At 38.7% G+C, this 23,120-nt stretch overlaps 1 protein-coding gene across 1 annotated transcript; it reads left to right on the top strand.

The window, feature by feature from the left end:
* Positions 1 to 2,415: 2,415 nt before the first annotated feature.
* Positions 2,416 to 8,004, top strand: LOC130921492 (transmembrane protein 233-like). The gene is made up of 3 exons (XM_057845469.1): positions 2,416 to 2,677; positions 5,436 to 5,570; positions 5,664 to 8,004. Exons 1-3 carry the CDS (start codon positions 2,483 to 2,485, stop codon positions 5,679 to 5,681), a joined length of 348 nt encoding a protein of 115 aa, XP_057701452.1. The 5' UTR covers positions 2,416 to 2,482; the 3' UTR covers positions 5,682 to 8,004.
* The last annotated feature ends 15,116 nt before the right edge of the window (positions 8,005 to 23,120 follow it).

Here is a 23,120-nt window from a genome sequence, read left to right as displayed (position 1 = left end):
AGTTGAAAGTGATGACATTGAATATTGCACGTTAATATACTGCACGTAAGTAAGTTTTGCACATAAAATGCGTGAACAGAAGTGAAGTAGCAGTTGACAGTGAAGGCATTAAATATTGCACGTGAGTAAGTATTGCACATAGCATATTACATTTAAATGAATATTGGACTTGCCCTGGATTTGGTATAACCGTAATTTTTCGGACTTTACGATGCTACTTTTTTCCCTCATTTTGAATCCTGCAGCGTATAGTCCAGTGCGGTTTATTTGTTTTTTTATTTGGGTTAATAAGTAACACTTTATTTGACGGCGGCGTCACAAGTCTTCCATAAGACGGTCATAAATATGACATGACACTATCATGGGCATTAATGAATGCTTATGACAGATGTCATTAAGTATCATCCAGCAAATTATGTCACTAACTCCATTTATGTCCAGCTCAGATCTTTAACATTCATTCCAAGGTGAGCTAATTTGCCTGATGACACAAAATGACATCAGGCATAAGCATTCAATAATGCTCATTGCAGTGTTGTGTCATCATTATGATGGTCTTATGACAGTTTTATTGCACCACTGTCAAATAAAGTGTTACCAAATACCACAGCTAGCAATTAATGAAACGATTGGAAAAGTAACTGAAGAAATATTTAGCACAGAAAAATGAATTTTGATTGTTAGTTACATCTGTAGTGCTGCAATGCATGCTAGGAGGCATGTTGGATGACAACAGTGTTAACAGCAGGTGGCAGCACTGGGTGACTGTCTCCCCCCAGGGAGCAGTGATGGTCAAATGAAGCTTCTTGAAGCTTTGCAGCCAATCGGTTCTAAGCTTCATGGTGGTTCATTTGGTCTTAGACAGACTTATGATGCTGCTGTCAAATGAGTTTTACTGGTTAATATCTTTTGGTGTAAATATCCTATAATACAGAGAGGACGGCTGTGGCTTATAGTCCAGTGCGGCTTATCTATGAACAAATGCAATTTGCGTCATATGCTAATTTAAAGGGTGGGGTGGGGCCGGCACCCACTGGTGGCCGAAATAATTCATTGCACTTTCCTATATATGATTTAAAAATTAAGTGTTTTACAGTAAAATATTGTCCATAAAGTTGTAAAGCAATAAAACAACAAAAAAGTACGAAATGAACAAAAAAAGGTATTTTCATAATGGGTCAAAATTATTTTTCGAACAGATCATGTGACTAGCACCTTAGACGGTAATTTGCTTTGCTTAGCCAAAACCACCGGAGGACCGAAGAGGCAAGATGTTTATACGTAATTTTTTCAAACCTAAGCTTTCAAAAGCGACAACAACTACTGAGCAACAACCAAGGATTGAAAATGTGGATCATGAATGCCAAAATGGTGAGCAGAGTTTCAATTAGCCCCAGTAAAGACGCTGATTGTACAACAGAGCCACCACTAGGTGTCTTGCCAATGTAGTTACCCCTGTAAAAAATTGTATCCCCTGGTCGTGGGAGCGTACACGCACACACATTAGTTAGACTTAAACAATTAATTGAAGCCAGAAAAGAACCAAAGTTATATATTTTGGACATCGACGTTTATTAAACTGAAGAAACTCCATACAGGACTTGAATTACGGTAATAACAGATATAGATCATCCTACGAGTAAAACAGTAAAACATTGCCTTTTTTTACGTTCAGTACGTATGTTACGTTATACGACAGAATTTTTTTTTGATTGATGGGCCATGTTGTAAAACCTCGTAGATAACTACATCACCAAAACACGGAAATCAAGCAAATCAGTGCAGTGCAGTGGCTCCGCCCAGGGAATACAATTTTTGACGGTGGTAACTACATTGGCATGACACCGGCTGGCGTGCCATATTCATTGGATGACGATCTTGGCTAAAAGTATAGCTGTCCTAAGCAGCCTGATTTAGAATTCCCCTCAAGAATGATGGAAAACAAAAAACACTCATTTTCAACTCATTTTTTAAAATATTCTTGTAAGTTAATTTTATTGCTGACACTACGTTTTGGGGTCATCAACATGTTGTACGCCCCCTACCCCAAAAGTCAAAACTCCGCCTATGTTTTTCGTTTCAAATTTGGTGGGTGGCAGCTTATTGTCAGGTGCGCCTTATAGTCAGTAAATTACGGTACATTTTGTTCTAATTGGTCTTAAAAGTCTGAAATTTAACTTGATGCAACCATTACAACCCTAAACTACAAACACCCTTTTAATTATGTGTAATTGGTGCAATATGCAGAAGAACAGACCAAGTTATAGTAAGAGCGGAAATGATTTTACTGGCGCTCTGTGTGAGGTGCTGCTGATTCAGTCAACTGTTGGAACTGTACTGGTTGGAGGCCAAATGCCAAGAGTTCAAGATCCTTACCCCACCTCACTCCCTCTCTCCAAACGTCATGTTACAAGAGGGCTGGAGTCATCAACACAAGACTTGGATATGCAGATTTGCAAGTTTTCTTCCTGTGATTTATTGAATGGTGTTTGGTAAAATGGCCTCGGGAGTACTTAACCAGCATGTGACCGAGTCACTGAATGACAGTAACTTTTGTGACGACATTTCAACAGAGGAAAAGGAACCGCCACTTCAAAGTTACCTTATTCTAACTATGTTTACCTGTTTTTGTCCTGCTTATCCTGTCAACATTGTTGCTTTGGTCTACTCTGTCATGGTACGTATGGTTAAAATGTATTTCATTACCATTACAACATGTTCTTTTTTAGCTTTTAATTGGACTAGTATTGTATATATTCTTAAACAAATAGAGAATATATAGTTAATAGCTATCTAATTTTATTTATTAATCTGTGAGAGCTTGGAAATTATGGTGTAATATTTGTTTTAATGGATTGTTTGTAGTGCAACATGGCTGAGTTTATTCATGGTAAATCTGAACTTTTATGGACAAAATAATCTCCAGGTAGCTATTTACCGGTAATTTCAGCCCCGAAAAAAAAAACCCAAGGAAAAATAAATTACTGTAAATTTAACTTTGCCATTTTAAAACATTGATTAACTCTACAGACAAATGAAGCTTTTCACTTGCCTGGTACACCAGACTCACCGCTGTTCCAGCTATTGAGTCTGGCCACCATTCACGCGGATACAATTTCCAGGGCGGCGCAAGCCACAGCAAACAGACAGCGGAGTGGACCAATCAGCGACAGGCAGACGTGACGTTAGTACAATGACGAGGGAAGGACGAAGGTCTTGCGCGCGGAAGTAAACATACGAAGAAAGCGGAGTTTATTCAACATGGCTAGCGCGAGACAGACTGTTGTCATTGACTCGCGTCAATGTGTTTTTGGTAATTTAAAACTGATTTTACCGTGGATTGGAACATATTCTCGCCTCTCCCGTTCACCATCTGTGTTGTTGTGGAGACGACTTTCGACGCGCAAGAGTGACGTTGCTCGTTAAGAACACGTCACGCAAATAAAAGAATCTGATTTGTCGATTGATTTTGTACCTGCTCGAGAGGCCGTTAATGGGCTGGTTCCCAGACTATACTCTCAGTGTTTGAAAAATACAGGGAGAATAGTCTGGCAGAGCCAGGCAAGCTTTTCACATCATTAATGTATGTATGTCTAAACTTATAGAAAAACCTTATATTGGATCGTGGTCTATTACGTTTCTTTGAAGGTTGTGCAATCTACTCTTTTTACGTTGTCCTCTTCACACCCCAATTGAAACTTGGTCCTTCTTCAACAGAAATTAGATCAGCTACTAATTACGGGGGCTTTCCATAGACGGAAAGACATGTATTTCTTAAAAGATAAATGCTGGTATGAATTATAATAGTTTGATATTCAAATCCCTCTTAATGTTTTCGTTTATATAAAACCCACATGTGTTGTCTGTCTGTGCGGTAAAACCTGAAAGGGAAACGCAACCTAAAAGAAAGTGCGGCTGGCTTGACTACGGAATTAGAAAACGGGGCTCACTTCAGAAAACAATAATATAGGGATTGCGTAAAAGGGTTTATTGAACAAACACTCATTGAAAAAACACACAATCGCGAAAAGGGAGACACAAAAAGGGTCCATGACAGTAGGTCTGGATCAATTAAAAAAAAAAAAAAACGAGGGAAAACCGCGGTGAAAGGCAGACGAACGAAAAAAAAACCAAGGCAATGATGTAACTAGCAACGAAGGAATATACAAACTGTCAAATGGCAGCAAGTCAATATCTCGGCAAGCTGCCTAGGATCGGTTTAGAGACACTGCTGAGGAGCTGGAATTAGATACAGATGGAACGTTGGGAACTCATCCCACATCTATGTAACAAAACAATCTGACCAGCAGCAGAATGTGACAAAATCATGCCAGTTGTCATACTAGCTTTGCTTGCTAGCTAGCACAGCTATTCTCCCAGTCCAGACCAACCACGTCATCACCCCCAGCCTGCATTGCGCGCGTAAAACATGGCGCCCTCCGAAGGTCAAAACATGTAGTAACATACAGTATTTCAGTAAAAGAGAACAATTGTGGCTTATTAGAGGCTACAAGTCTTTAAGTCAGCCACTCCCTTTAAACTTTGTGCAACAAAATATTAATTAAACGATAATATTTGATTATTATTACATCTACAAAATGCTTATTAAAAAAAAAACCTAAAAACAACCGCCCAATGCAATGACCGATTTTGATTGGTTTATACTATGCAAATGATATTCACCATTACTTCAGAGACTATTGTTCTGTTTTCTTTGACGTGAGTTCTCTAAAAATAATTTCCACCTGTGTAATTGCTTGAATATTGCTTTTTGTGAAACCCGTTAGAATTTGGCTCACGCGGTCCAAGCATGTATAGGGATGGTGTAAGAGTGGTTAGCACGCCTGCCTAACAGTTTTGAGATCAGTTCAGTCACAGGCTCCGGCCTTCTAGTAAAGAGTTTGCCTTCATGGGTTTTCTCTGGGCACATCCCACATCCCAAAAACATGCGTGGTAGACTGATTGACCACTCCAATTTTGTCCTTGGTGTGATTGTGTGCGTGAGTGGTTTTATAGCAACCGATTCAGGGTGTACCCCGCCTACTGCCCTAAGTTAGCTGGGATAGAATCCAGTACCCCCGCAACCGTCGTGATACTGTATACACACACACACACACACACACACACACACACACACACACACACACACACACACACACACACACACACACACACACACACACACAAACACACATACCAGCACAAACATCTTGCCAGGTTTGCAGGTGGATGGAGCCAATCCTAACTGACTTCGGGCAAAAGGCGGATTACATCATGAACTCATTGCCAATGAGTCGCAGGGCGCATACAGAGATGGACAACCATTCACACTCAAATTCACACTTTCACTGCATGGGTCAGTAATCATAGTTTATTATTAATTTTAAATAGAACGCAGAAATGTTTTAACCATTTTTTTTCTTTCTTGTTCTCAGTCTAGGAACAGCTATTATAATGGTGACTATGATGGCTCAAGGCGATTGGGCAAGAATGCTCTCTATGTCGCCATTGCTTCCATTTTCATTGGCCTACTCGTCATCGCTATCATCTGTATTGTGCATTTCACCACTGTAAGAATTTTACTTTACTGACGTGCAATGCCTGTAAAGATATATATATTTTTCCAGAATAAGGCAATGTTTTTCTTTCTGTTTGTGCTCCAGATAAATCATATGGTCTGAGTGAATAATGAAGAGGGACTTTTCGAGATACTCGAACAGGACATGCCAAACTGGTGATTGTGGGATGACCTCAGCAAAGGTTAAAAAGAACTGATGGTATTAAATTACTGTTTAGTTTTATTAGCTCTGAATCTCTCAAACCTGACCTGTAGGTTTCTCTGAGTAAAAGTTTTATGTTGTCGAATTAATTACACTACCTGTTTATAAACATTAGTAATACTTTGAAGCTGAGCAACAAAGCTTGCAAATTAATGCAAGAGTCCACAAATCCATGTTTTACATATTTTGCCGTGGCCAAATATTATTAAGACATTGCCTGCTTGGAGTATATTATCCAGAATATCATGCTTATCAATTAAAAACACATTTTTTGATTGCATAATAAATTTATATATGTGCATGCACTATAAGATGTTTTGTGAGACTGTACTATGATTAAAAAGGAAAGCACTTCACCTTTTGTTTAAAATGTTGATAGCATTCAATTATGACGATAAGGTAGTTTACATACGGCATATATTTACTGTATATAAACAGTATATATACTGTATATCTGTAAATATAAATGAGTGGGTGTGCGTGTGTGTATGGTTGCCAAACATCCCTTGAAAAGTGGAATGATCCCGTATTCAGAAGCAAAAGTACGTGTTCCGTATTGAGCTTATAAGGGACGTGCTTTGTCCCGCATTATCAGGAAAATCGAAAATAATGTTTTACTTGTAGAACGAACCAGTGCTGGTATGGTGCTTTTAAAGGGATCCACGGATAAAAAGACTTGTATTTCTTAAAAGATAACATTATTATGAGTTAAAATAATTTGATATTAAAACCTCTCCTGGTGTTTTCGTTCTTATACACTTTGTAAAATTAGTATAACTAGTAGGTCGCCATTGTTGTTGACGTCGCATGGCGGTGACGCCACTGGGTTACGCTGCCGGGCTTCAAGAGTATGACTCTAGCGACATAAACATGTCATCTGTTCAACCCTTTCAATCTGAACCCAAGAGGAACATTAATGAGCATGATAGCACTGTCGATATTTCACAAAACGAGCAGCAAAAGCAGAATGAACAGGAAAGACGATATTGTGTTACACCGGCGATATGTGCTACAAGAGGCGAATTTGACACCCAAAGTTCCACCGTGCGCTTTCAGCTTGTTTTGTTTAGATCCTTACAGACAGAACATATTAAAGATGCCTTAAGAAAATACTTAAACGTAGTAATACCAAATAAGGGTGGTTTAAATACGCTACGTGACTCATGTGGTCAACAGATCAACAAACTGCTTTAAAGCTACCACAAGAAAATACAATGCTTAAAAGTATGAGAGGGAAACATGCAAAACGTATTTTGAGGCAATGAAAAAGTAATAAAAGACTCAATAAAAACACAAATAGTAAGTACTTGCTGCTTTTAACCGATGTGCGCATGCGTGCGCAAGCGCACTGCACTGGGCATCGTGTAGGACGTCTCGCTGCGTTGGAAGGAATTGCAGAACACCGGTAGTGTTCGTCTAGTGACAGTGACAAACTACGTCAGCACCCCGAGCGTCCATTGCGTGCATAAAACCTGGCACCCTCCGTAGTTCAAAACATGTACTAAATATTATAGACTTTTAAATCGATGGCAATATTTTATGTGTTTCGAATAACATATTTTCGTAAAAGAGAACAGTTGTGGCTTATTAGAGCCTACAAGTCCTTTAAGTCTGAGGTTCCTTTTAAAGAATATGTAGGGGAACGCATTCCCCCTCCTCTCCTGCTTTCTGACCAATAAACTTACAGAAAATGATAAATCCGCTCATCTCATTGGTCGAGGAGGTAGTCGCTTGCCACAAGAAAAACGGAAGACAACACAAGAGTGTGAGAGATAAGAGGTTTGAGTGAAGCATGACTAAAAAGCATGTTCAAAATGATGATCATTTTGTTTTCTTGTTCTTCTCTGTGTACTTTATTTTCAATAATTGTATTATATTTTTGTGTTCTGTCAATTTCATTTGCATTTCCACATTATATTTGGAGTGATCATTTGTGAAACTGTTATTGCTGATGGGACTTTGAACGCACCTAAATTGTTAAACTCTGGGCAAAACATTTTTTTTTTTTTTTTTTGTAACGTTTGCACATTTAAAAAAAGGATTTGGGGGGAAAAAAGACAAAAAACACAAACAAAAAAGGCTCAGGACCTGAAGGGTTAAATTATACTTTTAAATTTAGCGTGACAGATTAAATTTAGCATGACAGATGTTAATTCTAGTATTTTTTGTACTAAAAATACTTTGCCGATAATCATTTTTTCATATGCTCATATCACTAAAATATGTACCTAATGAATTCAGTTTTGAGTTAAATTGTCATTACATTGTAACATTTTATAAAAATAAATAAATTTAAAAAAAAACAACACTTTTCACATTCAAAATGATTAAAGAGTGACTGTTATCGGGCTCTACCAGTGAAGTGTCCCTTATTTTTATATCAGGTAGTTGGCAACCCTACGTGTGTCTGTTATATAGGGGTGTGTGTGTGTTTTGTCAATCAATGTCATAATTAATTAATTACAATAAAATTCAAGTGATCTTCTCCTCCATTCATGTTGCCTTTGTTCATGTCAAGAGATCCTTTTACCCTCCTTACACTTCCCACGCAGTCAAAGAAAACTGATTCCTCTTTTGCTATTTGTTTAGCGTCACACATTTTGGCAAACTGAAATGGCCAGCCCAGCCCAGAGCCAAACTTGCAAATTTAGCTGAGATATGTTCCGGTAGCTTGATATGTCATAATATATCCTCAGCTAAATATAACTAACCGATCTCCTGTGTGCACAGGAACTGAACTGTCCTGAGCTTAAACCAAACATCAGTCTGATCTAGAATAAAATGTGGCATTAAGGGTGAGTCCTGATGTTGAAAGGGAGAAATCATTTATTCTTATAGCTTGAGATCTAATGGGACATTACTCACAAATGTCAATAATCAGTTTTTAAAAAGTGGAATTTGGTAGTGCCAAAATCAAGAGTGAGTTGCTATAGGACAGCAGTTCTTAACGTGGGTTCGATCGAACCCCAGGGGTTCGATGAATAAGTCTAAGGTGTTTGGCGTAGGTAATGAAACGCAGAGCCCTACGCTTATTAAATCTAGGCAAAGTGGCTTTTTAGACCAGGTTTTGGAATGGTTTGCTCCCAATTTACAGGCTTAATAATAATAATAATAAAAATAATAATACATTTTATTTGAAGGCGCCTTTCTGGCACTCAAGGTCGCCATACAACCATTTAAAAAAATATTTAAACAAACTAAAGATTGAAAACAGTAAAAATAATAAAGTAAATAACGTTTGGGGAAAATTTAAAATACTAAAGAGATGTAAATTAAAAATAATAGAAATAAGTAGCAGAAAACTAAAACACAAAGAAATTAAAGATTATTATGGACAGGTGAGTGAACAGGTGAGTTTTGAGGTTGGGTTGATAAAGGGGGAACCATTAATCCATTTCTTTTAACTGCTAGTCCTCGATCTGATGGGAGAAGGAACTGGTTTGCTCAGTGGAAGGTTGACTCGCAGTTGGTATGAGGGAATACAATAGACCAATGGGCAGCAGGGTCTCAAATTTTGACCTGTTTTTAATTTTGAAGAATTTTGAACAGGGATTTGCTAAATTATTATCTTGCTAGCTAGATAAATCGGTTTTGAATTTGAAAAAAAAAAAAAAAAAAGCTTTATCTAATTCCGAAGGGTTTGGTGAATCCACATGTGAAACTTTTGGGGTTCGGTGCCTTTGGCAAGGTTAAGAACCACTGCTATAGGACAACTCAACAGTAGCCATTCAATGTGCATCTACAGTATAAAACGTAATCATTGAATAGTTGACCTGCTGCACATGGAGTCATTCAAATAGTGCCTTTGGCCTACAAAACAAAAAAGCTTTCATTTGCAGCTGTATTAGGTAAGAAGGTTAATGCAAATTCAGCACATTGGAGTGCAGTCACTTAACACGAAGGCATGTGTGGCTGGATTAAATGACATGAAAGCTTTTCAAATGCTTAAGGGATTAAGGTAATTTTTTTTTTTTTTTTACAGGTGTATGATTTCAATCTGATAAAATAAAACAAATTTTCTTTAAAATGATCAAAGGTTCGCTTCTGTTATCATCTTGTCTGTACATAACGGCAATGTGGTAGTGTGTTGGGACGGCAGCTCTTGCACTAGGATAGTGAATATGAATTATACAGTGTACAGCAGAAGTATGTGCACCCCTTGTGATTTTGCAACGTCACCCACTTAGAAAATAGGTAGAGGTCTGAAATTTCAATCATAGATGCATTTCCACTCATAGAGACATAAACTACAAAAACCCAGAAATAACATTGTGTGACTTTTTAAACTCTTTCTCCCATGACCCCTCTGCATCATTCAGATAGTCAGTCCCTGGCAAACTTCAGACGGGCCTTCACATGTACTGGCTTTAACAGGGGAACCTTCTGAGCAAAGCATGATTTTAAACCATTGCACCATAGTGTTCTACTGACAGTAGCCTTTGAAACTGTGCGCCCAGCTCTGTTCAGGTCATTGACCAGGTCCTGCCGTGTAGTTCTAGGCTAAGTGCTCACTTTTCTCAACATGAGTGATGCCCCATGAGGAGAGATTTTACATGGAGCCCCAGTCCGAGTTAGATTATCAGTCATGTTTAGCCTTTTCCATTTCCAACAATTGCTGCAACTGTCGATTTATTCTCACTAAGCTGCTTTCCAATTGTCCCACTGCCTTTTCCAGCTTTGAGGAACTCAACATTTTTTTTTCTCTGGTGTCTTTCAAAAGATCTCTGGTCTTGCCCATGGTAGCAGTTGGATAATGACTAACTGTGGGATGCACAGGTGACAATAAAGAGCTCAAACGGGTGATGAGTGGGTGGTTACTCATAGGGTAAAGGTGGACTTTTTTTTTTTTTTTAAGGTAGACTGACAACTCTTTGAGTGTCATAATTATTGCTTATGATTACTGGGAACTTACGAACCCCAGAAAATTACAAATAAATTATTGATAAATCATAAAATGTAAATTCCAGATTTTTTTAGATTATGTCTCTATAAGTGGAAATGCATCTGTGATTGAAATTTCAGACCTCTACCAATTTTCTAAGTTTGTGAACTTGCAACATCACAAGGGGTGCAAATACTTCTGCTCCTTACTGTATATACTAGTCCTTCTAAAAAAAAATAGCATATTGTGATCAAGTTTATTATTTTCTGTAATGTACTAATAAACATTAGACTTTCATATATTTTATATTCATTACACACAACTGAAGTAGTTCAAGCCTTTTATTGTTTTAATATTGATGATTTTGGCAAAAAAGTCAAGAAAACCAAAAATCCCTATCTCAAAAATTAGCATATTTCATCCGACCAATACAAAAAAGTGTTTTTTAATACAAAAAAAGTCAACCTTTAACTAATTATATCAGCAATGCACTCAATATTTGGTCAGGAATCCTTTTGCAGAAAAGACTGCTTCAATGCGGCGTGCCATGGAGGCAATCAACCTGAGGCACTGCTGAGGTGTTATGGAGGCCTAACATGCTTCGATAGCGGCCTTAAGCTCATCCACAGTGTTGGGTCTGGTGTGTCTCAACTTCCTCTTCACAATATCCCACAGATTCTCTATGGGGTTCAGGTCAGGAGAGTTGGCAGGCCAATTGAGCACAGTAATGCCATGGTCAGTAAACCATTTACCAGTGGTTTTGGCACTGTGAGCAGGTGCCAGTTCCTGCTGAAAAATGAAATCTTCTTCTCCATAAAGCTTTTCAGCAGATGGAAGCATGAAGTGCTCCAAAATCTCCTGATAGCTAGCCGCATTGACCCTGCCCTTGATAAAACACAGTAGACCAACACCAGCAGCTGACATGGCACCCCAGACCATCACTGACTGTGGGTACTTGACATTGGACTTCAGGCATTTTGGCATTTGCTTCTCCCCAGTCTTCCTCCAAACTCTGGCACCTTGATTTCCGAATGACATGCAAAATTTGCTTTCATCTGAAAACAGTACTTTGGACCACTGAGCAACAGTCCAGTGCTGCTTCTCTGTAGCCCAGGTCAGGCTCTTCTGCCGCTGTTTCAGGTTCAAAAGTGGCTTGACCTGGGGAATGAGGCACCTGTAGCCCATTTCCAACACACGCCTTTGCACGGTGGCTCTGGATGTTCCTACTCCAGACTCAATCCACTGTTTCTGCAGGTCACCCAACGTATGGAATCGGCCCTTCTCTACAATCTTTCTCAGCGTGCGGTCACCTCTTCTGGTTGTGCAGCGTGTCCTGCCACACTTTTTCCTTCCCACAGACTTCCCACTGAGGTGCCTTAATACAGCACTCTGGGAACAGCCTATTCCCTCAGAAATTTCTTTCTGTGTCTTAGCCTCTTGCTTAAGGGTGTCAATGATGGCCTTCTGGACAGCAGTCAGGTCGGCAGTCTTGCCAATGATTGTGGTTTTGAGTAATGAACCAGGCTGGGAGTTTATAAAAGCCTCAGGAATCTTTCGCAGGGGTTTTGAGTTAACTGATTCAGATGATTACGTTAGTAGCTTCTTTAGAGTACCTTTTCATGATATGCTAATTTTTTGAGATAGGGATTTTTGGTTTTTCTTGACTTTTCTGCCAAACTTATCAATATTAAAACAATAAAAGGCTTGAACTACTTCAGTTGTGTGTAATGAATCTAAAATATATGAAAGTCTAATGTTTATCAGTACATTACAGAAAATAATGAACTTTATAACAATATGCTAATTTCTTTAGAAGGACTAGTACTAGTAATATTATTATTATTTTTTGCCTCAAGTCACCTGAAGCAGTTGCACAATAGCCAGTGTGCTGGAGCACTCAATGACTCACTGAAGTAGGTCAGTCACGGCAGCTGTCTCTTTTAGCACAAGATAGAGCCTTCTTGCAAACATATCCTATAACAAACCCCGGCCAGTTAGCAGCGTTTGGTGATGCAGGCAGGGAAATATAAAAAGGATTTAGGTACCTGAATGATTAAGTTACCCACAAAAAACAAAAAATTTTTCAACATTTGTTTTCCCCTCACTTTCTTAACTTGCAGTCTGGGACAGTGACTGCCCATCATTTTGTTTCTGTTGTCCACCCTTGGCAAACATCCACTACAGTGTATTGAATAATGCCAGACTCACATCCCAGGAAACTTTTCAAGTTCCATCTGTCCAGTTCAGTTGTGAGGTGGTGTGACACCCTAATAACAAAACTAAAGAAATGGTATAACAATCACATTGCCTCTGGAAGTCAAGGCTAAGGAAAGAGATTGCTGCAAAGTAACAGGTGATACATGAAAACTAAAAGTGTTCTTAAAGTTTAAGTGGCCACTGGAAAGTGAAGTTATGGAATGTGAAAAGACTGTCAGCACTGCTCACAGCAGAATTGTTTTTTAAGGTGGCATTGGGCGTCTTATGTTAAAAGTGTTTGAAGTGTTGGAATTGAAGCGTGATTAATAGAGGTTTTGTGGGGGAAAAAAATACACATCTAAAGAATACATAAAAGAACAAGTGGGTTTTCAAAAGAACAAGCCACAATGTAAATTCAAAGCAATCTGAATCAAAGCAATGTTCTTGCTGAAGAAATGGAGGCCAAAAGATTCCTGGTGAAGTGCTCGGGAAAGTTATAGAGTAATGTCTGCAACATTAGGTTTTCACATGAGGTAGTAAGAATTAATAATGAATAAAAACATATGCATCTTATCGAGATACCATTAAAAAATCAATAATGGACGGACGGAGCAAAAACAAAACAAACAAAGATAAAAAACAAAAAAACAGAAACAACAACAACAACAACAACCAAAATGCTTGTGTATATTTTATAGACAAGTTTCTGAGGTACTTTCTGCTTGCGACTTCCGTTTTACATTTTCTCCATTCAAAACAACAGTGGAGCTGGATTAGTATTATTCATCAAAATCGCGTAAAAAGACAATTTGGAAATACCGCATCCATCTGCCATCATCATGACAGAGGAGGACACCATGTTCATGTAGGCAGATGTGGAACCAAGCTTGTGCCACCACAAAGACTGGGTGTTTTTGTAGCCATGTTGCCGCTGTGTTATGGAAGGTATGTTTCTCATATCCCTGCATTTTCATGTGTCCAGTGCTCAAAAAATACTAAAGCTAAAATCTTGAAACGACTTGTTGCCTTTGATATTGTTATTACGATGATGATTATAATTATGATTATCTTTAATATTATTTACTACAACTACTGTAGCTGCAACACAGGCTATCTGCTGCTAGCCTGTTGCTAATCAGTACGTGTAGGATGGCACAATTATGTCAACGCATAAATGCAAGTGTTACAAGTTTTTTGTACGTTTGTTTACTTGTAGAAAACGCTGTTAGGCAAGGGAAGACAAGTCGATGTGCCTCACAACAACACTTACCGTACGCTGTTGGACATATATCGAGACTACGCTAATAATTTTATAAATTGTGATTTATTGACCTGTTTTGCACATGCACCAATCGTTAAAAAAAAAAAAAAAAAACATGAAATGGAATCATGTAGTCCAAATGTTTTATTACAATCAATATCTGCAATAAAAAAGAATGACACACTATTTTTTTTTTATGTACATACCGTGTAGTATTTCCTTGTAACAACGAAATCCGTGTCAGCCCTTCTGCATTCAGCAACTGTAATAGTATTTGTAATTTTACCTCATTTTGGTCCTTCAAATGGCCGGCGTATCAATCTACAAATCACGTGAACACAGGCTGAAAGGTTGGTATAATTTTGTCCACGAATGTTCAACGAAGTGATAACAACAAATATACAATCTTTTAAGTGTACCCTTTCGTTAAAAGCACATCCTTAACTTATTGTCTGCAGCTGGTTTCAATTTAAGGCGTATGGCAAGGTAGATATACACTGGCGCTTTGAAGCTGGGCTCTGTTCAACATTTCACATCCAACCATATATATAGGCGCTTCCAGGAGTTCACACACAGCACAGAAAGTATCAGAGTCTCATCTAGTTGTGCTGAATCTAGTTTTGGAGATTCCGTGGGTTCCTCTGGTTTGATTTAGCAGTTTTATCTTTGTCAACACACTGCTTACTTCAACCGCAATTCATGTTGCTCTGTCGAAACCGGAAATTAAAAGCAGAAATTTTCCGAGATGAAGCCACCCATGTTTTGCTCGGGAAACTTGTCTATACAGTATATTATTTTTATGTGTTGTGGGATGTTGTTATTTATCTATCTAATTAACCTTTTAGGGACAGTGGTTGGTAGTTGACAGCTATTGAAAAGTTGACACTTAAATCTTTGAACCCTTTGTAGAGCAAGTGACTATTTTTGGTCATTAAAAAACATTAGCCTTTATTATTATTATTTCTACAAATTAAGGTTCATTATTGTATTTTGAGGGAATCTAACCTTCTAGCCATACTACCAGAATCGCGCCAGCCGAACCGTTGGACCCGGGCTGGCGCAGCTCCAATGACCCAGGCTGGCGAGACTCCCACAATCCGGCCAGATGGCCAAACTCTGCGCATTCACCTTAGTCTTAACCCTTTTGTACTGACTCCATTTGGAAAGGTTTATAGAAGGCTCACTGAAAACAAGTTGACAATTTATTCAGATCGACAGTAATCATGTCTCCATATCACACGTCAACAAAAGGTTTCCGAGAAAAATAACAACACTTAGTTAAACATTCAGTCTTTTGAAGGCTCTCACGTGGTGGGGGCTGTGGGCAGGAAGAAGGGTGTGTTTTTGGATTATTGTCTGTTTGTGGATTGGACAGGAGGATTCGGGAGTTACTGTTGTCAGAGCAATGGGGGTTGTGGATTTTGCCACCTCAGCGTCAAAGGAGCTCTTGGAGTCTTATCAGTCGTGTTATCAGTTGGATGTCGGGTGTTCTCCGGTGTTCCTTGTGTTGGGACAGGGCATCCCACTATTTGTTCTGGACTGTCTGGGAGAACTGATTGTGAGAGTTGGTGGGGCAGACATGGGCTTGTCAGCGTCAATTATGCTCAGTTAGTTGCATGACGCACACGTTGGGCTTCCGTGAGAAGAAGCCGTTGTTTATCTCTTATGCCCTATATTCTGCTTGTTTTCCTTAAACTATGGTATAAGTGCTATTTAGTTTATATTGGGTGTGTTAGAGTAACACAAACAGTTAAACAGTAAATACGAGAACCAATACTATTCCCTGATTGATTATGTTAAGTGTGGTAGAGTAATGCAGACAGTTAGACGGTGCCTTCGAGAAAAGATTTTATCTCCTTCAAAATATTAAATAATTTATATGTTAATAAAATCTAAATTATTGAAATTAAAATAAATAAAAACAGAAATACACCCTGGTTGTGGCCTCAAGCAACACTCTAAAGATGTTATTATTCATAGCCCATTATTGACCTTATTGCATGCCATGGATGGCGAAACATGTCCAATTCATTAAAACCGGGAAGACTGGCTGGCTGTGAATATAATGTTTCATTGCAATTGATGTCCATGAAATGGTTAATATCAATGTGCCTGCAAAGCCCTTTGGGACGAACTTGTGATTCAGAGCAGCATAGATAAATTTAAGGTGACATTAAATAATTAACCAGAGAAAAGCACTGTATTTCTGAAACCAAATTATATGATTACAATTGACCTCACATTATCCCAGATAAGGGTATTTTCAAATAGGTCGCAATTTAGCAATGGCAAAATGTCAAAATCATTTCAAGCTTTTCACTGGCATTTTGTTCTTTAAAAAATATTGCGCTGTTGTTTATATCCTATTTCAATTAAAAATCAATATTGTCTCAATCAAAGGTCTTTATTGCAGTCCTTGTGTCCTTAGACCGCATGATTCGCATGGCATATTTTATTCCTCCCACTCTCTGTCAGCAGCGGCTGCTAGATTGAATAATGATGGTAATCAACCTCTCATTATAGAAACAGTGTTTTCAACAATGATCCATTACATCATGTGGATGCAAGAAGTCTGGCTTGATTAAACTTTGAACCTCATTTATGTGCTGTAGCTTAAAATGTAATTCAACAAGATTTAAAATTGTTGGATAATTAACATCTATTAAATCTTTAAGGTATTCACGATTTATTGTCTTATTCTCAGAAAGAATCAATTGGTCTGTGAATAAATAGTCAAATATGCACTTTGTGTTTTTACTGTGAAATTACAATATACTGATTTTACAGAAAGATGTTAAATAAAAATTTACAAAAATTCTTGCTTCACTCTCACACAATTTTTTGGATTAAATAATGAAAATGCAGGGCAATTATATATAATGGGAGTGATTATAGATCTCACTGACAAAGGTTTAGGAATTGTATCTTTTGTGATGTCTATTCAGCCAACAGGAACAGTGCAGCTCTGCATTTTACCTTTACACAGGCTCAAATGGAAGTTATTTGATAATATTTTTAAAATACTAAAATTATTGAGAAGACAACACCACGATGAATATATGTCATTTTGCCATAATAGGACAATACACCTCTATTTCCTTGAAGAATCAATGAACACTCAAAAGACATAATCATCCTACAGCTATAATGCAATTAAATATAGCTAAAAATAACAAACCACTCCATCGCGATTGGTTCAAAAGAGTGGCTTCACATAGGACTGGGGAATCCATCAGAATAAAACTGCTCCTTCTGTATGCTACTGTACATGCCAATGTCAAGTTCCTGTATATTTCAATGAGAAAACAATGTCACATGTTATATGTGATTGAAATATTGGCCAAAGTGTGGTGGTCCTAGCCTATGTTCCCTCTAATTTTTCATGTGTCTGGGCAGACACAAGCTCTCTGAGCACACTGCGGCCCACGGTGAGCAACATTAGATGTGTACACGGAGGCCACACATCAGTATCACGCCTATTCATAACGTTGGATCATAGCAAGTACATAGCTTATTAAAAGAATGAAATTACAGCAGCAATTTTTATTAGTTTACTTTTAATACAGTATAATTGATTTGGGCCACTTAAAATGAAAAAGACCAAGATCTCGTTGTTCATGAGATGTGTTCTATGTTATATGTGAGAGTCCTGCTTTAACCATAGGAGAGTCCTGCTTTGGCCAGGGTAAGGTTTAATTGGGGCATGGGTGAGTTAATAAATAAAACATAATCAACAACCACAATGTATGACACTATATAACTCCCACATTAAAACTGTTCAGACAATAAAGACACTCAAGATTCCTATTCTCTGTGTCTGACCAGCTACACTGCAAAAACACACCTCCTAAAAACTACTTAAATTCGTTTTCAGTGAAGAAAAAGGTATCACTTTATAATAAGGGTCCTTAATTAACATTAGGTAATGCATTTTTAGAAAATAACTCATGTTTAAGTAACATGACAATAATTCATTTTATCCCTTACCTAACATTTATTAATATATTAATTAACATGAGTTAAGGCATTAAGTTAATGCATTAGTTAATGCATTTTAAGACAATAACTCATGTTTAAGTAACATGACAAAAAATCATTTAATCCCTTATTTAATAAGGGTGTAATGGTACATGTATTTGTATTGAACCGTTTCGGTACGTGGTGCTCGGTTCAGAACGGAGGCGTACCGAACGAGTTTTGTGACGTAATCTAACCCTTACTTTTCGAGGCTGTGAGTTGATCGGGTCACAGTTTCTTTGTGTAGATTATATTTACTCCGTCTTCTCTACTATAATGAGGACCAACACGGTAGGACAGTATAACCCAGAAACGTCAACGGCACGACAACGTGGCCGCCACGAGAACGCAGTGAAACGCGGGCATTAAAGTCAATCAGCCAATGCACACCAGTCGCAGTGTGACCATGTATTAGACGCGTCCCAGAAGCGGCTCAACACGACGCACGCGAAAAGAACGGCAGATTTTATTATTTGACGCGAGACGCGACCCTCCTGCGTCAATACCACTACCGGTAGCTAGGATCGGGCAGACTGGAAAACACTTGTGTAAAAATTAAAGATGCACCGTTACCGATACTAGTATCGGCAGTGGGCGCCGATCTGGCCCGAAATGGTGGTATCGGTATCGGCGAGTACCAACAAAGACGGCGCCGATACCATTAACCGGTCCATTATTATAACATTTGACCGCAGCCTTTTTTTTTCTCCTGGCGCTCACTACACTCTATCTCTGTGTTGTGTGATGACTAGAGCTGGGAATCTTTGGGCACCTAATGATTCGATTACGATTCAGAGGCTCCGATTCGATTATAAAACGATTATTGATGCACCCCACTCCTTTTTTTTTTTTTTTTTTTTTTTTTTTAATGTTTTGTACATTAGTTCCAAAATTGTTCAAAAATACTCTCAGGCTAAACCACACTACTATTTCAGTATCAAGTTAACATATAGCAGTAAACAAATATACAAAAATAACATTAAAAACACAATAACATTAAAAACTCCAGTCCCCATTCTTTATCAGCAGCTTTAAACTACATTCAATTAATTTAATGTTGTGAATCAACCGTTAAATTTGTTAAAATTGCTCCCGTTATTCCATAATTTCCCTTTTGTCTACTTTCGACATGTGAAAGTTTTAAAACTATTTTAAAGATAGATTCAAGTCAATATTTTACCGATTTAGGAGTATTTTAGATAAAAAGTTAATTAGGTTTGCTTGGAAGGTTCGCTACAACAGCCTTGCAGGGAAGTGTACTGCTTTAAGATGGCGGCCGTTTACTAACACCCGCATCTAGCTTTTTGTAGATGTGCTGCTAACACTACCAAATCTATATTGCATCTAGTCCTATATAAATGATATCTACCGTAACATTATATGGATGTACTTTGTAGTAGCTTTTCGGCAGCAGTCAGGTATGTTTTTTTATCTCGTTGCATGAGTTGAGCTAGAGCCGTGAGTTGAGCATTGGCATTACCCGAGGGGCCGGGTAATGAGAAGCATGATGTTTAGCTACTCTCGCTCCATTCCGTCCCGAAGACCGCGCGGCGCGCTGAGTGTTGTGTACTTCCGCTTTACTTGGCATATTCCAATAATCGGAATTTGGATGTTTGTGAATCGTTCTCGAATCTTCCACGGCCGAATCGCGAATAATCTAAGAATCGGAAATTTTGCACACCTCTAGTGATGACACGTGAACACCAAGCAGCTATTGCTATTGGCCTGCTCCAGACCAATGAGAACGGGCCAATAGCCACTCCTGACAAATGACAAGGCCGCTTGGCAGCACCGATATGGCGGCGGTCGGGAAATATTTCAAAATAGAAATCCCGTCAATTAAAATCAATGGCTGCATGTAAGATTTGCAGCCTGAAAGTTTCGAGATGTGGAGTTAAATCTGCCAGTTTCAATACCTCGAACCTGATAAAAAATTTGAAGATGAAACGTGAATGAACACAACGAGTTTGAGCCTGCAAGAGCAGGACTGCTATCCAGAGGAAGGGCACTGGACCGGTGCAGCAATCTCTGGTCAGTTCACTACGTCAACTTTACTTTGTCTTTTATTTAAAGAAATGCTGCAGTAATTTGGGAACTGTTTCCAAAGTAGGGTTGCCACCTTTCAGAAATAGAAATAAGGGAATCCCCCCCCCCTTCAGAAAAAAGGAGGCTAATAGAGAGACTGGATGCTGTGGTCAATTATTATTATTTATAACTGTTAGCGTCCACAAATGCGGAAACAAGGTTGGACCTCAAAGCGGACAACAAGTGGGGGATATGTACAAGGGTTTAATGATTGCAAACAAAAACATAACACGCGATCGCGGGATAGTAGAAATAACAAAAGGAGTCCGTGACAGCAGGTCGACGAAGCTCAATACTACAAACTCGAAGGTTAACGTAGACGATAGGCAGCAAGCCAAAAAGCCAAAATAAAAACACTCAAATACCTGCACAGGGTAGAGGTTACAAACGAGTGCAGCACACTTACAGAAAAAACCCAATGCAGGGGCGTAACAAGCAAATGTAGCGAGACTATAGTGCGAGATGTCAAATGGCGATCAGCAAAGCAAATATCTCGGCAGCCTTCTCTGAGCTCACCCGTGCTTAAATGCGCTCACCCTCTTGCTGCGCGACCGTGGCGACGAGCTTCGTAGTCTCCGTCTGATGATGTCTGCGATCGTGTTGGCATCATATTGATGTTTTCGCCGCTGTCTAACGGCTGTCGACACAAACACATCATGGACCGAGATAAAACAAACTGTGCTGCTTTAGAGATTTGCCCTTTTAACAATGGGCACACAGCAACTATGAAAATGACCGTTTATCTTCTCTGTTACTGCAACCAACCGCCACAAATGCCTTCACCATTTTGATTAATCAATGTTAACGATTGTCAGGAAGGTTTTTGGGTTCGTTTACTAGGCGGTGATTCCTTAGACAAGCAGAAAAACATGCAGTAATAGGAGGAATGTACGTAGCGGTAATATGTAAACACGATGAGCTGACGGACAATATGGCGGCACCAGTCAGGGGGGAGGAGTTGTGACGTCACGTGATTGGGGTCTATAGCAAGAGAGGACATCTGTTGTGATTGACAATTTGTGACCCAACAGAGAGGAAGGTCAAGATTTGTAGAAAGACTGGGGAAAAAATCCTGACGACACTCGAAGTTTAGTTGTGCCAATTGTCTTATGTTCACATTTCTAATTTTGCTTTTATGTTTATTTTTCTTTGTGATACTCATTGCTGTTTTTGCTCTCTGTATTGCAATGACATGGTATGTCAAGACATTGTAAAAATAGTAAAAGTGTACTCTGACTCTTGTCCAGTCCCTTGCAATCAATCTCCCACACACAAAGGTGTAACTTGCAATTTTCACCAGAACTTACATAAACCATCTGCAGCATCAGAGCCTTCCACAAGAGTAGCTATTATATTGAGAGCATCACAAAGCAATTTGTCTTGTCTTGTCTTCACACAATTAAACAAGGACTTGTCATTTTGACAGCACTGACATGTTCATTGACACAGAAATTTAATTCTGAGGGAAAAACTAAGAATTTTGCACAAAAAAATGGTTTTTGCAGGTGATCCATGTTGTTTTGCTACTTGTGCAACATGTTTTGAGAAGCTCACAAACTGTTTTGAGAATTTCAATTCTGATCTGAGAAACGTACAAAAGCAATTGAGAAAAATTATAACAAGCGGCCTGGGCAGCAAGCTGGTGCCAGATGAATATGCCTGTTATAAGGGGTACTTTTGGTCGACTCATGCCAAGTCATGTCTACTCGTTGCAGGATATTTGGTAAAAAGAACTTTTTTTACGGTTTGGCCTATCATCCACACGCACACGCCCATTTAAACGAAGATTCTTGAAAACTGCGTCCGGAGTGAAGCTGTGCGAATTCTGCATTTGTGGCCCATCATGTGGACACTGATAACCGAAGATTTAACTGTGGAAACGTCAATGACTGCGACAAACTTTGTATCCACATCACACATGAGACCAATGTTTGCAGTTAGAGTAAATTAGACAGGTGCTTTTTTTCCTTCCATTTATTTACAAACTCTTGCAGTGCTTCATATTGAAGAACACATGCGAAGGATGGTGGTATGAAGGACAATCATTTTTGCGCATTGTTATGAATGTATTATCAATGCAGTTGGCTGAGGAAGGTTTTTTTCTACAAACGTGCTGGTGTGGACGTAATTATTTTTCCCGATGTATTAGGGCAGGATCCTCGGTTTTTAAAAACCCTGGTGTAGACAAGGCCTATTTCTTGAACTTTTTGAGAAATGTGATTTTTGAAGTGTTGCCTGTTTTCTGTTTTGCCATCAGGACCCCCAACCAGCAAAGCCCTCAGCCACCTGTCATAACCATCACTCCCGCCAGCCACTCAACACCTTACCTTTGTTAAATAAAATTCCTTCACTCCACATCTGTTTCCTGGTCGCACTTTGGTCCACATCAGCTTTGCCTACCTTGCCTTTAACACAAAGTCTGATCTTGCATCAGTACCAGCACACCTGCAACCATTGGAATGAATGAATATATGAATCCATTAAGAATGAATGGCTGGATATGTGACAATTTGACGAGTTACAATCAGACCCAAATGAAGGGAACAAAGGAGGCAAAGCAGGATAACGATGACCCAATTTGATTCGATACAAGGCCGTTCGGTCAATGAGTTGATCTCGATCGTTGTATTGTTAAATACCCAATAGTAAAATGGCTAAATGGACACTTTTAGGTGGTAAGAACTGCCCAGGATTTTATTACAACATAATGTAACGGCCTCGTTTTAAGCATGTCCCAAAAATACGTACTAGGTGAGAGTTTTAAAGCTACACACCTTACTTTCCTATTTTTAGTCAATAGGTATTCAGTGCTAAGTTGTGAATTTAGAATTTCAAAGAAAAAAAACAAAAGAACAGCTAACTTTTATTATGATTACATCACTCATGTCATCAAAACCTT

The sequence above is a fragment of the Corythoichthys intestinalis genome, chromosome 9 (genome assembly GCF_030265065.1).
Source record: "Corythoichthys intestinalis isolate RoL2023-P3 chromosome 9, ASM3026506v1, whole genome shotgun sequence".
In the NCBI taxonomy this organism is placed as follows: domain Eukaryota; kingdom Metazoa; phylum Chordata; class Actinopteri; order Syngnathiformes; family Syngnathidae; genus Corythoichthys; species Corythoichthys intestinalis.
This window is presented reverse-complemented; position numbering and strand designations above follow the sequence as displayed.